Source organism: Lampetra fluviatilis, chromosome 6 (genome assembly GCF_964198595.1).
Source record: "Lampetra fluviatilis chromosome 6, kcLamFluv1.1, whole genome shotgun sequence".
NCBI classification, from domain to species: domain Eukaryota; kingdom Metazoa; phylum Chordata; class Hyperoartia; order Petromyzontiformes; family Petromyzontidae; genus Lampetra; species Lampetra fluviatilis.
Window position 1 is genome coordinate 15,880,496 of NC_136280.1, and position 15,372 is coordinate 15,895,867.

General features: G+C 48.8%; 1 protein-coding gene across 1 annotated transcript; it reads right to left on the bottom strand.

Moving 5' to 3' along the window:
• Positions 1–411: 411 nt before the first annotated feature.
• Positions 412–9,946, bottom strand: C6H1orf53 (chromosome 6 C1orf53 homolog). The gene is made up of 5 exons (XM_078857331.1): positions 9,909–9,946; positions 7,900–8,083; positions 5,590–5,697; positions 2,608–2,709; positions 412–1,180 (listed from the first exon to the last, which is right to left on the bottom strand). The coding sequence occupies exons 2-5, from the start codon at positions 7,993–7,995 to the stop codon at positions 1,109–1,111; spliced, it is 378 nt and encodes a 125-aa protein (XP_078713457.1). The 5' UTR covers positions 7,996–8,083; positions 9,909–9,946; the 3' UTR covers positions 412–1,108.
• Between the last annotated feature and the right edge of the window lie 5,426 nt (positions 9,947–15,372).

Here is a 15,372-nt window from a genome sequence, read left to right on the forward strand (position 1 = left end):
GCAAGGCCCCTGGTGGCCTTTCGTCCAGCCCCTGCCGTGCGGCCCTCCGACAATACACAAAGGGCGAAAACACGCCCCACCATCATCAACGCGCTGCTGTCAAACCCCCAGTGGTTTCAAATGTGGCGGCCCTCACACTGATGATGTCTCTTCGGTGAAAGTGCCCCCCCCCCGCCTCTGAAAATTAGCGAAGAACCCACCGGTGTAGGGGCAAGGCGCAGCCCCGCTGGGAGGGCATTCCTCATCAGCGTTGAGTGCACTACTGGGCAGCAGGCGAGGTCCCAACCCTACCTGGACATGGCACTTGGGATGAAGGCCCACACAGCAGCACACAAACCACGTTGGTTTCGATCAAAAACGTTTCGACTTTTTCTCTTGATTATCTAAATCACAAAAACGCACGAATAGTTTTACAATGTTTAATCACCAAAAGCAGTACACGCACGTACTCGATACACACATTTTTAGATGTTGTAATAATAGGCTCACACGTCGTAATAATTTTATTCTATATAGGATCTGTATAGCACCCTTACCACGAGGTAGGGAATCGCACAACGCTGCGTGGACCTCCCACCAGCAGTAGCCAGAGGAGAGACATCACCAACGCAAGCTGTCATACGCACCGCTCTCATCGCTTCCGTTACGCAGTTATCTTGGCCGTAGTTATTCATATTTGCTTGATTTTACTCTAATTCATATTTGCTTGATTTTCCCGACTTCTGTTTGATTGAGTTCGCTATGATATCGATTGGTTCATTGTTGCAGTATGCTATTTATTGTTCTGCGTTTGCAACTTTGGCAACCCAGCTCACCCTTGCAAAACGCAACTCGCTCCTGGCCTCTTAAGTTCTCACCCTGGTGAAACAAAAACCATCTTGAACCCCTGAGAGTCACTCCCTTAGGATAACTTACGCAATACTAGATGGTACATCTCCACGCACGTAATTAGGCCACGACAACTTCAACGTTAACCTTGTGGACACTTGAATCAGCGTGTGCCTCTGGACACCGCAGCAGCTCCACAGAGAAGCCGCCCCCACGCACCAGACAATCCGCCTGCCAGCAGCCCTGGTGAAGGTGACTGTAATCCGCAATCTTCTCGTCGTCATGTGTAGAAGTAGCCGTTGTAGGTCTTCTTCTTCTGCTGGTCCTTGACATTCACCTGCTCAAAGGGGCACTGGGACCACAGGGGAGACGCCGCTTGAGCGTGTACGGACGTGCGCCTGTGCCGTTTCGCCTGCCAGTGTCAATGTGAGGGTAACCATCCCTGTGTCCGCGTGCATTGTACACGTTGACACTTATACAAGGTTGGTACTCAAACGCCAGCATACATCAGCTCGGGAAATAAGAGGAAACGGAGGGAAAAGGAGTGGAGAAATGAGAGAGACGAGGGGGAAAGATCCTGCATCAGGGCCTTGACGCTGCTGCTGCTGCTGCTGTTGCACGGAGGAGCAGAGTCTGTTTTGACAGCGGGCGGTGTGGAGAAGGCAGAGACTCAAGAGTGGGGGTGGTCACACAGGACTCACGTGAATTAAGAAGGCTTTGAGATGATTTAGAGATTATTGTGATTATTTTGAGTTATGTGTTGCTGGGCCTTGTGTTTATATTCCCATTGTACCCATCTCTGTATGTGTAATTTATCCTGGTGTATTACCACAGGCTAAATACTCTCAGTATATATCCGCATGTGTACTGGGAGTGTACCTCTGCACTGTGTTACTCACGTGTACATGTGCATGAGGAATCTCATGACACATCAATAAAGACCGATTATTTACATTTACAATGGTTCGAATTGTAAGTCTAAGAATTAATTACGGCATATGCAAATCACGCGCTAATGTGCCTTCAGGCTAACGGCACAAATAAAACAAAACCAGCAAGAAACATTAAACGCGGAACCGATCGAGAGGCGATCCTTGCATACAGTCAATGGCGGAGCCAGGATTTTCAGGTGGGGGGGGGGCAACCCCTCCAGCAATGAAAAATTATAGAGGAGTTGTTAGTCAGTAAGGACGTGTCCCTTGCTTTTTATTCGACGCGTGTGCGGCGATGGCGCAGCCATCGATCGAAGGTCGAATTCGAACCGCGTTCTGTGATCAGCATCGCGCTCGCTGAAGGGAAGTCGTGTGCAATTACAACCAGCCTCACCAGGCGACAGCCAGAAATGTGGAGAAATCCTCCTGTTTCGGTCTTAAATAGAGGGATACTCTTTGGTTTTTTCGGTAAAGTCACGTAGGTATAAAATAAAATAAATTAAATCACGACGTTTCAGCAATTGCAATCAGCAATTGTTTCTTGCTGTGGTTGTCCCACCTGATGACGGACGCTTGTGTTGCGCCCGAAAAGTCGTGATTTATTATTTTATTTTATACTCTACGTGACTTTACTGAAATAACCAAAGAGTATGGATCCCTGCAGTCACGAAAACTTCAAATCTAGATAGAGAGATCAGTTTTAAAGACGTGAATTTTAGATTTGAAAGTGCATAGCCCCAGTGCCTTCCTCATACTGGAAGAGCATTCCAGACGGTTCCCCACCCGCGCTGTGGGACCGCGTGTGCGTGCGTGCGACTGGCCGCTGCGTGTGTGCGTGCGTACGTACGTGCCTGCAGGCCGAGCCGCAGCACTTCCCGCGCAGCGAGTGGGAGCGGCTCGTGAACACGGAGTAGCCGGACACGGGGTCCACGTACGTGTCCTTGCCTGCCTGCACGCACGCACGCAGAGTTTCCATTCCACAAGGTCCCGCGCGTGTCAGTTACTGCGCTACGTAGGCATGTCACAGTTCGTCGATTCATCGATGGTGGGCGGCAGGGTGGCGGTGGTGCAGTGGTGACGCCTCACAGCAAGAAAGGGCTGATTCCGATTCCCAATTCGGGTGCCTTTGTGTGGGGTTTGTACGCTCTCTCCCTGTTCTGAAGAGTGTGAGTGTGTGGAGCTTGTAAGTTCTCTCTCCGTTCCATATAGGTTTCCTTGTTAACCCAGGTAAGCCTCACGCAGTCTTTTTTTCAGAAGGTTCATGCCAAGTATAATTCCAATTGAGTGATTTGTGGCGTCATTTTTAGAATTTGGCAAAATTTGGACCGTGATGGCGGCATAACGCTTCACCTGCTCTTGCAAATCATGCCACAGGGTCTTTACACATCCACTGTGAAGCAGACGCCAGGTATTACAGGTAGGAACAACAGGTTCCACACTGCCCACCAGGGATTATTTGTCTGTCGTGCATATGGGGAGGGGAGGGTGGGGGGTGGGAGGGGAGGGTGGGGCTGGGTGGGGAGGGTGGGAGGGGTGGGAGGGGTGGGGCTGGGTGGGGAGGGGCTGGTCACCCCGTGGTGCCCTTATAAAACTCAACGTTTAACCTACACACTACAGTATACACGACACGGTACACTACACTTATACAGGTAGGAACAACAGGTTCCACACTGCCCACCAGGGATTATTTGTCTGTCTGTCGTGCACGAATGCGCTGTCCAACCAAGTTCCTACCTGCTCACTCCGAAGAAACGTATTGTTGGTGGTTAAACGCCGGCAGTAATAACCAGGGCGCCCTCTTAGAATCAGACCGTGAACATCTGCAACAAGCGGCGAACGCGCTACCACGTCACCGGGTAATGGATGGGGGGGGGGGGGGCGCTTAGGATGAGATGCGAGTGATCATCGAACATCTAGTGCAGTGTTCTTCATTGTGAAGCCATTGGCGGCCCTGGAGTGCGGCCCATGACGTGCGGCCACCCGACAACACACGAATGTGAGAACACCCCCCCCCCCCCTTGCAGGCAGTGTGGCGGCCCTCACACTTGTCGGTGAAAGTGGAATCCCCTGACTCTGAAAATGAGTCGACACTGATCTAGGGCCTCATGACCATGGAACTGCAGCACCACTCCTGACAAACGGGCGACACCGACTGTGTCACCACCCCCCCCCCCCCCCCCCCCCGTGTTTCGTGCTGAATTTGCAAAGCCAAGCACCTGCTCCAGGCCAGCGTTAAAAGCCACCCAACTGCAGCGTTCTGGCCGGATGGGAATAAACCAGGCGGCCCATTCTCACAGACTGTGGCATCGTCCCACTGCCTGCGCACGAGAAGGATTCTCAGACACGTGACAACGAGGTGGGGGGGGGGCAGCTTAGCAACACTGTTGAGGAAGTCCGTCGCCTTTGCTTGTCCACTCCACTACCGACAGTGACACGTTGTACACGTACAGCCCTTTAGTCAACCCACTGCTGAACGAGGGCCCCTGTCCACCCCTGTCCACCCCTGTGTGGTTCAGCGGAGTTGTTTCACCGTGCTACTTCACCACGCTGGAGAGTGCGGGTCGGTGACGTTGGGGAGCACAGGCAGCGGGGTGTAGCGCAGTACAATGAACTTGGCTCCACTGCCCTCTGCCAACAATGTCGGAATCAATGGATGTATTCGTACTGGAGGAATCCGATGAGCTATCAAGCTCTTTTTCACAGATGTCCAGTAGGGGTGGGTCAGAACGTTACAAAAAAAACGAAAACACGATGAGAGTGAAAATGAGAGTATAGGAAAGGTAAAGAAATTACTTTAAAAAATAAATGCAGTCCTGAGCAGCCTGTAGCACCTATTGTATGCACGGTGGTCACCCATCCAAGCAATATCCATGCCCAGCCCAGCTTAGCACCTCACAATATTGGGCGAATTCCACGGTGGTTTGGTCGTACGAGTTGACGCGGTGCGTTGTGCTTAACCAACTGAGACTGGGGGAGGCCCAAGCCAGGTCCAGATGCCAAATTATCGGAAGTGGTAATGTGTGTAGAGAGAATATGTAACAAGGCATTAGGATATTGTAGTGCAGCAGTGCCTACATATCTACACCAAAGACAAAGATGCCCCGTATAGCCTGAACAGACTGTTGGGGCAAGTGCTGTTAGTGAGCACCTATGAAGGCCGGCACGGTACACGAGGGCATGGGTGGTCAGCACCACGCCTGGCCACCTTTGTCTCCCCCAGTGGCGGTGTTTACACACAGCCCATCAGGTCCTCACTTGAGGCTGAGTCGACCAAGGGGAGGCCCAGGACCAATTCAGATAATCATCACTGGTGTTGGCCGTGAGCGCGGATCGAACTCGGGTCGCCGGATTCGTAGTGCAGCACGCAAACTACTACACTACCATTCCCCATGCGGAGGAGACGCACGCACACAGGATGAGACACATACACAGGGATGATAATTGTTTTTTTACCCTTTAATCTGGCAACAAAACTGACATCTTTGATTGGTCCACACACGAGACAGCCTTTTGGCGTCATCTGGTCCAACACCATGTGAGACTAGGCTCTAAGGAAAGCTGTCTCGTGTGTGGACCAATCAATTTCAAGGACAGTGCATACATTATCAGAGTTATGTTTTTTGTTTGCATTACGACTGCAGGTATTGTGGTCAATGCAAACATGACTCCTTGTAAAAAAGATGTCAGTTTTGTTGCCAGATAAAAGGGTAAAAAAACGATTATCATATTTTGCTACTGGCAAACGAGGTTCCAATGGTGTACATACACAGGGATTCGACTCTGTTCCTGCACATAAACAGAATCGCACACGAGCACAACGGAGACGCACCAGACAGGCCTCTGTGTGTCTTTTCAGAATTTTCTTCTCCTCCAGTGTCAGATTGTTGGCTTCCATTGCAGCCGAAATGTTTTTATCTTTAGATTTCACTTCCGTCACCTGCACACGCGCACACACGCGCACACACGCACGCAACCTTCGTTCGAATGCAATTTGAAAGCATTCGGGTGAGAGCCTGCGGAGATTCACAATACATTTTACAAGGTCATAAGCATGTTTGTGATGATGACAAAAGTGGTAAAGGACATGTATGCTTCCCCTCCAATGAATGCTGCTCGCGATGAGCGGTTCATTGTGGGGCGACCGGCAAGGAAGAATTAAGCGCACACATCAGCAGTAATGTGGACAGTTCGTTCAGTGAATTCTTGAAATATGAATTTCCGAAAACCATATCCCCCATGGAATGCCAAACATATTAACGAGAGGTCATACATCAAACAGGCTGCGTGTATGCCATGTCTCATCAGCCACATTCTCATATCAGGGCAATGCATTGTTGTTTCCATGTAGCCGTTTCCACCCAATTGTAAACGTCGCAAAAATTCAAACCCAACTTGTTTTTCCTCCCCCCAAAATCACGAACAAAAACTACGAGCAGTTTCGCTGCTCGTCTAATGTGCGGTTGCACAAAGGGTGCCGCCAACCTGTGATCGCGGTACACGTGTCATCTCGTCGCAACATCTGGGAAAAAATTTCTGCACAAGCGGCAGGCTCGCACCCCATTCATTGTGCAATTTTTTTCCCGGCTGAAATCAGACTCGGGCCTCGTTATTTCAGCTGTGAAGGCCGAGTGAGCGGAGCAGCTCACTCCCAAGGACAACCGCGGCTGAAGACCCCCGGCAGTGGCGCCAGTTAGAGGACATTCGACAAACTAACACGGGCAACATTTGTATTTTATTTTACGCGGAACCCACAACGGAACTTTCTGCAAACAGGGCAAACAATAAACGGTGCTTACGTACAAATCAAAAAACCGCGTCAACGAATCCTGTCACAGATATATGAACAATAAGTTAATACCTCAGTGGGCTTTGCCTGGTAGGATGGGGATGGTTGAGTTTGATTTGTGTGTGCGTTTGGGTGATTCGTTTACCTTTCTTGTACTTTGCACTGCTATTGTGTTTTCGTACTGTTTGTTGCTGTAACGTTCTTAACCCGCCCCTACTGGGCATCTGTAAAGAGCTTTATAGCTCATCGGATTTCTCCATTATAAATCAATATTTTCATTTTTTATTAAACAGACTCAGCTATAACGCAGCTGAATGACAGCATTCAGCAATTGTCGAAAACATCCTGCAGCATGGCCAGAAAATGTTACGAAATGATCACAAGTCTCTTTACTCTTTGGCCAGAGCGCACCTGTAATAATCCGAGTGACGTTGAACAGCGTGAGCTGGATGGAGGAGGATGGCAGGTTACTGTTGATGTCGTTTATTGTGAAATTTCGGTCACAGTTCCTGTGATCACTGTGTTACATTGCTTATGGCTTTATTTTGGTGATTTCAAAAACGTTTTTTGGTTTGGCCATGTTTGTTTGTTGTAGTACGGAGTTAGAATGATGGCTTTAATCTAAGTTGTCTTGTTGTTGTTGTTGTTTAACTTGCATCCCACTGGGATTTTTGCACAGCGTTGGTGTACGGTGCTTCTTTTCTGGAAGACTTTGCAGCTTTTTCCTGGATTTTTCTGTTTGCGCATAGTCACTTTAAGATGTTTTCTTGTTCATGTTTTTTTTGTTGCGGTTGCACCCGATTCAAGAGCCGAATGGCTCACAGGGCTACACCTAATAAATGAAACTGTAACAGACACTGAAGTTGTCACCCAGAGGTGAGCGATGAAGGGGGAGACCCACGCCCAGTTGGTGGCATAATATTGTAAATAAGACTTGGAGGGTCACGTATTGACTGTGCTGCAAGATCTGGCAGAATGAAGAATGGTGAGATACAGTAGTAACAGCATTGACCGTGACAGTGGGTTTGTGAGATGTGGTGGTAGCAACGGCATTGACTGTGACAGTGGGTTTGTGAGATGTGGTGGTAGCAACAGCATTGACTGTTTGTGAGAGGTTTATGGGTTTTTGTTTTTTAATTATTTTAAAATATTGCATTTTACCTATGACATAATGCACACAGCCGTATGATGACCGGGTTTCATCAGTGAGATGTGGGAGATGAGGGGACCCCAAGTTTTTCCACCAGAGTACCAAAAGGAAATGTCTCGTGACTTGGTGCCAGTTGAAGAGAGATTAAGAACGTGTTTTCAGACATTGAAACAACACCAATGTTATATTTTAAATGATGTCACCTTTTCTGCTGGCTCCACCGCTTTGGCTGCATGCTCAATTCCTATTGGGCGGCCACAGCACCTCACCCGTGACATCACCACAGCCAGGAGTCTCATGCGCCAGTCACTTGAGGGCTGGGGGCCGCAGAAGTAAATATTGTTCCTCTGCGTCGCCTCCACCCCCAAGGAAGGCAAACGACACGGTCTGCGAAGACAAAAATAAAGCAAATTAAACTCGCACGCACGGCAATGGTAGACTTCAACTGAAGAGAGATATTACCAAAACAAATAGGTCGCTTTTGTAAGTTAAGATTAATCCTGGTCTCTTGTTTGAGTTCTAAACCTGGTGAAAGAAAATAACACTTGAAACTGGTGACACAGCTCCTTGAAACAGCACAAGGGAGGGTGACAGGTGGCTTCGGGTCTAAAGCAATGCCCTGTGTATGAGAGATAAGCTTGCGATGGTTAGGTCCCGAATTAAAATCACAGTTCCCAACAGGAGACCAAAAAAGACGTGTTCTCAAGCACAGCGTTTGATAGTCACAACCTGCACACACCAAAGCATGCGTACAGTCCAACCCATTTCCTTTGGCACTCACTGCTGTCAGGCCAAATTCTGAGGTCCCATTTGACTTTGCACAACTTTAAACTGATACGAATTCTATTCTTGGTTCTTTCGGTAAAGTCACGTAGAAGGGAAATAATCAAAATAAAACAATAAAATTCTCACGACATTTCGATTGCAACACGAGCAATCATCATCAGGTGTGAAAATCACAGCAAGAACATTTGAAAAAAGTGGCGATTTTTTTCTTAACGTCAGCACCAAGGGAAAAAAACCCGCCACTTTTTTCAAATTTTCTTGCTGTGGGTTTCACACCTGATGATGATTGCTTGTGTTGCAATCGAAACGTGGTGAGAATTTAATTTGTATTATTTTATTACTTCCCTTCTACGTGACTTTACCGAAAGAGCCAAGAATAAGAAAGGCTGCCTCTTCAAACAAGAAGGTTGTCTCTGGTGTAGTCCAATCAGTTTCAAAGACGATGCCACACATTTTCAGATCATATTTGTGTTTGCATGTCCACCACCAGTCCGTGTCGTTACTGCTGACTTGATGTATCTATTTGGTGTTTAAACATCTTATTGCCAACATGGTTAACACCTATTCTTCTTTTTCATCAGAGTTCTCGTGTTGGAACACAACAACACGACGCGTGAATAAACGAAAAGTTCCAGTCGTGAATATGATTTAGACAAATCCGTGACTCCACGTGGGCAGAAGTCGGTGGTGGGTCCATCACCGTCACCACCTGCAGGTGACACGGCGTGCTCAGCCAGCCGCACGTGTGAGGGGTGAGTGAGGGGTGAGTGAGGGGTGAGTAAGGGGTGAGTGAGGGGTGAGTGAGGGGTGAGTGAGGTGAGGGGTGAGGTGAGTGAGGGGTGAGTGAGGGGAGGGGTGAGGTGAGGGGTGAGTGAGGGGTAAGGGTGAGTGAGGGGTGAGTGAGGAGTCACCCTCGTGGTGAGGGTGAGTGAGGGGTGAGTGAGGAGTCACGTGAGGGGTGAGGGGTGAGTGAGGAGTCACCCTCGTGGTGAGGGGTGAGTGAGGAGTCACGTGAGGGGTGAGGGGTGAGTGAGGGATCAGTGAGGGGTGAGTGAGGGGTGAATGAGGGGTGAGTGAGTGAGGGGTGAGTGAGGGGTGAGTCACCCACGAGGTGAGTGAGGGGTGAGTGAGGGGAGAGTGAGGGGTGAGTGAGGGGTGAGTGAGGGGTGAGTCACCCTCGTGGTGAGGGTGAGGGCCTGAGGGGTGAGTGAGGGGTGAGTGAGAAGGCACCCGCGTGGTGAGGGGTGAGTGAGGGGTGAGTGAGGTGAGGGTCACCCTCGTGGTGAGGGTGAGTGAGGGGTGAGTGAGGAGTCACCCTCGTGGTGAGGGGTGAGTGAGGGGTGAGTGAGGGGTGAGTGAGGGGTGAGTGAGGGGTGAGTGAGGGGTGAGTGAGGGGTGAGGGTTGAGTCGCCCGCGTTCCACTCACCCCGCGCCGGCTCCACTTGATGGGGGAACAGCTGCGTGATGACGTCATCGTTGCAGCGTAACATGACGTCATTTTCCGGCAGGTCACAGCATGCGTGACGTCAGCGGGGTACGTGCAGTCTTTCCCATCTCGTTCGTTAAAGTTTAATTTTCTATTTAAATTGTTACACGGATGATCCCGTTTAGCCTATCGCCCGACTATTTTACGTAGGAAAATCCGTGGTGGGGCCGTCCATAAATGACGTCACGCGATTATGGACGATTTTTGACCCCCCCCATCGTCACACGGCGTCACAAAAGTCAAGACCCCCCCTCAAATATGACGTCACAAAGCTCTGCCCCCCCCCCCCCCAAAAAAATAAAACATGCTTCAAATCGCTTTAAACTATTGTCATTGTAGTGCGTATTTAATGTGGCGCTGCACTCTGCTGTTGTAGAAGAAAACATTTATTAGAAAGTTTATCTAATTAAGTAGAACGTGTTGTCCATATTTATTTAAAGTTGCGCATTTTGATGTGACGTCACACTTTCTCAACCCCCCCTATCGTCACACATCGTCACAAATGTCTGACCGCCCCCCCTAGGTGCGTGACGTCATTTATGGACGGCCCCTATGCATGAGGTTGTCACGTCTCTCTCCCCGTGGTCGCATGGATTTTTCTCCGGGTCCTCCGGGTTTTCCTTCCAAATTTGGTCGTACATGTTATGTAAATCGTTTATTGTTAACTTTGAATCACAGTTGCTATGATCACTGTTACATTGTTTTTATAGCTTTATTTTGCTGATTTCGAATACGTTTTGGTTTAGCCATATTTGTTTGTTGTAGTACAGAGTTAGACTGATCTCTTTAATCTAAATTGTCTTATGGTTGTTATTGTTTAACTTGCATCCCACTGGGATTTTTGCACACAGCATTGATATACGGTGCTTTTTCTGGAAGATTTTGCAGTTTTTTCCTGAATTTTTCTGTTGCGCGTCGTCACTTTAAGATGTTCCTGGTTCATGTTTTTGTTTGTTGCGGTTGCACCCCAGCCAAGAGCTGCATGGCTCACAGGGCTACACAGTAAAACCTTGCATTGCAAATAACTTGGTCTGCGAGTGTTTTGCAAGACGAGCATTTTTTTTAAATAAATATTAATTTGATAAACGAGCGAGGTCTTGCAATACGAGTAGTACGTGTATACGCTTTGTCTGCCGAGCGTCACGTGATCACAACTCATATACGAGTGCTTTGATATACGAGTGCTTTGGATTACAAACACGTTTCCGGAACGAATTATGCTCGCAATCCAAGGTTTTACTGTACCTAATAAATGAAACTGAAACTGAACGTGGTAAGCCACGCCGTTGGGCTATCATTTGTAGCCAGGTCGCTTCCGAAAAATAGCTACAAAGCTCAGTGGGACATACCTGGTAAAATAAAAAAAACATAGCTTCGTAATTTTAACAACAGCAACAATAGGAGTGAAGCTAGGGATCCAAGCTCTGGATGAGCTACATGAGTTTTCCAGAACGAGCCGAAGTACTGTTTTGAACGTTACAACAAACACGATAGGAGTGCAAAGTATAGGAAAGAGATACAAACTCTTTGGTTCTTTCGTTAAAGTCACGTAGGTATAAAATAAAATAAATCACGACGTTTTAGGCGCAACACAAGCGTCCGTTATTAGGTGGGAAAGCATGGTCTGCTGCTGAGGCAGACTGTTTTAAAAGGTTTGAAATGGGTGTAGGCCAAGGGTCATAAAGAAGTGGCCGGGGCTAGTGATGTTAACGTGAGAAATTAGCATGTAGCTGTAAGATAGGAGAGCGGCCTCCTCGACGAGGGCACGGAAGTGGCTATGTTAATGTGAGAGATTAGCATGATGTTAATGTGACATCGAAAAGTGGTGCAATCCAAAGGCATGAGTGCAATCCAACGGGTGCAATCCAAAGGACATGTGAGCATGGGAGATCTAAGAGAGAGGCATAGAGAGAGAGACAGTCGGAAATAACAGCTGACATAGGCAGGTAGGATGGAAACATCACAGTCAATTAAGACTTTACCTGGTTAATAACGTCCTTCCAATGATTGCTCAGTTTGTACCCATCCTCTCGGTTGAAGTTGTGTCTGTGTTTATATATCTGGATGGCTTCATGAACAAATCTCTGAAGGTAGCCGGTAGGTTTGCAGAGTACCTCCGTCTTGGAAAAATCTATTTCGTGTGAGCCCACAGCGTTAAAACAATGATCAGCAACGGCAGAGGTATTGGTTCTACTGTGTTTCAGATCTGCCTTGTGTTCACGAACGCAACCACAACTCAGTTTGTAGACACCAGGGTATTGCATGTCAGGAATCACATCCTTGACAGAGGTGATTAAATCACACATTTTGTGTACTGTGTGGAAACGAATCCTGTATCTTGTGTTTGTTTAAGATTTTGGAAATATTTTTGGTAACCCCTGCTATATATGGTAAAGTGATGGTTTTGGTTGGCTCCTCAGAAGGTTGTCTCCGCATGGCTGGGGAGGCAGCTTTGCGGATTGTACGGTCCGAGTATCCGTACATCCTGAGTGCTTGGTGTACGTGCTCCAGCTCACTGGCTGTGGTGCTGGTCGGAGATGCAACGGGCCCTATGGTGTAGTGTTTTGATGAGGGAATTCGTCTGGGCTGGATGGTAGCGGGAGTCAGGCTTTAGATAGGCATCCGTGTGGGTGGCTTTCCTGTAAACCGAATGTCCCAACGAGCCATCAGGTCTCTTCTCGATCAAAACATCCAGGAATGGTAGCTTGACATCCTTTTACACTTCCATGGTGAATTTGATAGACGGGTGTATGGAATTTATGTGGTTGAGAAATTGGTTTAGTGTTGGCAGGCCATGTGGCCAGATGACGAACGTGTCATCCACGTATCTCTTCCACAAGGATGGACGTAGGGTGGATGTCTGGATGGCATCTGTCTCAAATTTCTCCCTCCTCCACCGCGTCGGTCGGCTCCCGCCAGCCCCCCGCTGACCGAGTGACAGGGCCCCCCATGCTTGTACTGCTGGCCTCGGAGCCACACGGGGTTAAAATACACACCCGTGCACACCACATTGTCGCTATTAGAGGGGCCGCGAACCGTGCTATTACCTGCAAGCGATGAACTAGCTATCAGCTGCAGCGACCGCACGCTTCCCACTGCGAGCGATTGACTCTTAACGCGCACGCCAGTGCACACCGCGGCCCCACTAACGAAAGGGGGCTGCAAGCGCGCTCACACCTGAGCGATTACCTCACTCGCGCAAACATGGTAGCAATCACCCCGCGATCACTCTCGCCTCATGTTCCCCCACTGCTACCCAGGACTCGGCTTGCACACGCAGTCGCTCCACACATAAATTGCTGACACCACACCATCGATGGTCTGTGATAACTTTTATTCTCGGCGCAAACCACAATCCCTTAAAGCTGCCCAGTCGGCACTACCCGGGGGGAGTATCTTGCGAGAAAAGCCTCGGCCTACTACTGTCTGCACTCCTGCTCACCCAAGCGTCCTACCATGTACCTCGTAGCTGTACTCACGGCGAATCACTGCCGAATACACAGCCCATCGTCTGCCTTTCTCGCTTTTTCCACCCCAGCTTCCCCGATGTCGTGAATGACTCATCGCGGCTGGCCCGGTCACCTTTTTGCGCCCACACACTACTCAGCCAACTCAGGGGCACCGCGATGTAAACTGTCCTGCGAGGGTCGGCCAATCCCCTGGCACCGGGAAACCGTGGGACTTTCCTCATAGGGACCCTTCGGATTAAAACCCGTTGTGCCAAGCAATCCCACGCCAGGACACTACGTGTGTGCGCTGTGTGTGTGTATTCAGTGTGGGAGCCAGGGGGGGGTCGCGGAGTTTGCAGAGTGGCTTCAAGGCCGTGGCACCACACAATCCCTGCAAACTCCAGCATATGTGTGTGTGTGTGTGAAAGTGAGTGTGCGAGCGCATGTGTGTATCTGTCTTTCTTTGTGAACCCGAACAGTTTGACTCATGAACAGGCCTCAGCAACTGCCCGCACTTTCATTTGCGTGGCTTTTCTTTCTTTGGTCCAACGCGGGATGCTTTGTGCGTGCCGGCTTTTTTGGTTTGTTTTTCCCGGGCAGGCTTCGTTGGATGCCCAGGCCTCTTCACGTCGGGATCCTGTCGTTTTTGTTCTTCCGCGGCGTCCAATCCCTTTTTCACGTCGGGGGCAGACGTTGATTTTTTATTTCGCGTGAAGCACATTACTGAAAATAAAAGGGGACAAGGGAGTAAACAGGTTAGTGTGAGCCACTAAATTCACATGCATGTAGGTATCTGTAGTTATCGATTTGTGCGTGTTTGGGTTTTTCTCTGTGTCACTCTCTGCCTGCATCTTTCCGCGTGTATTTTTGTACGTGTCGGACACTATCCGTGTCTATAGCTGTCTGTGTTTGTCCTTCGTGTCTCTCAAAGTGTTGGTAAACATGTCTCTGTGTCTCTCTAGATCGTAGAGATTGAAAACTAATTTCTTTAAAAACTGCTTGTTGTTGTGTTTAGTTGGCTGTGCTTAACCCCACCCCCTCCGATTATTACTGTTGGCTACGGAAATGTGTGAAAGAAGTTCAACATTCATACATCTCCCACTACGATCTGCAAAGGACCCTACTTGGTGTTAAGAACGCCTCTGCTATCTGGAGGCACAAGCTAAAGACTCACCGATGCAGAAGACGATTAAGGATAGCATGGCTGGCACGAGCACGATCAGTGCAATCACGCTGGTCTTCGTGGGCTCAAACTCAGGGTCGTAGTCTGGCTCTGGGATGACGTCGGGATCGACGTCATCCAGAACCTCCAAAGGTGCTCGCCGTTGCTTTTCCAAAATACTTCCTGTAGCACACACATTCATACACACGCAGGTGCGTTAGTGACGTTTAGAGACTTTTAAAAAATCCTCATCATTGCTTTTTGTGAAAACATAGCAGAGTGAATTTAGACGTATCCCTGGCAGCAGTGTGCAATGGCCGTATTTACATTGAACTCCCTTCACACCGTACGTAGCCACCGTGCTAATCTGAGGTGCGGCGGGGGGGGGGGGAAGGACAACAAACTAAACACAAACATCAGCAATGTTTTATAAGGCAGAAGCGTTGGGTGATACGAGATGGCAGCAGCACTCTGGACAGCGCTGCTTGAAGGGCTCCATTCAGAAGTTGTGAGCAAATCTATTTCGGCCATTCCCACACTCGTGAGGTTGCTCAGCCGTGACATTTTTGAACGGTTTCTCTGCCTCCTGACAACAATGCCCAGAGTGCACCAGGAAAACAATTCAGAAGACAAGGAAGTGCCTGTAAAGTGTATTGTCTTCTTTAGTAGGCTTGATATGGAGATTTAGTAATGACATGGTGACACTTTTTAAAAAAAATTTTACTGCTCTGACATCATCACAGTGCAAGTGAAATTCATTGTTCCTACAATGTTTCTCGGTAAAGTCACGTAG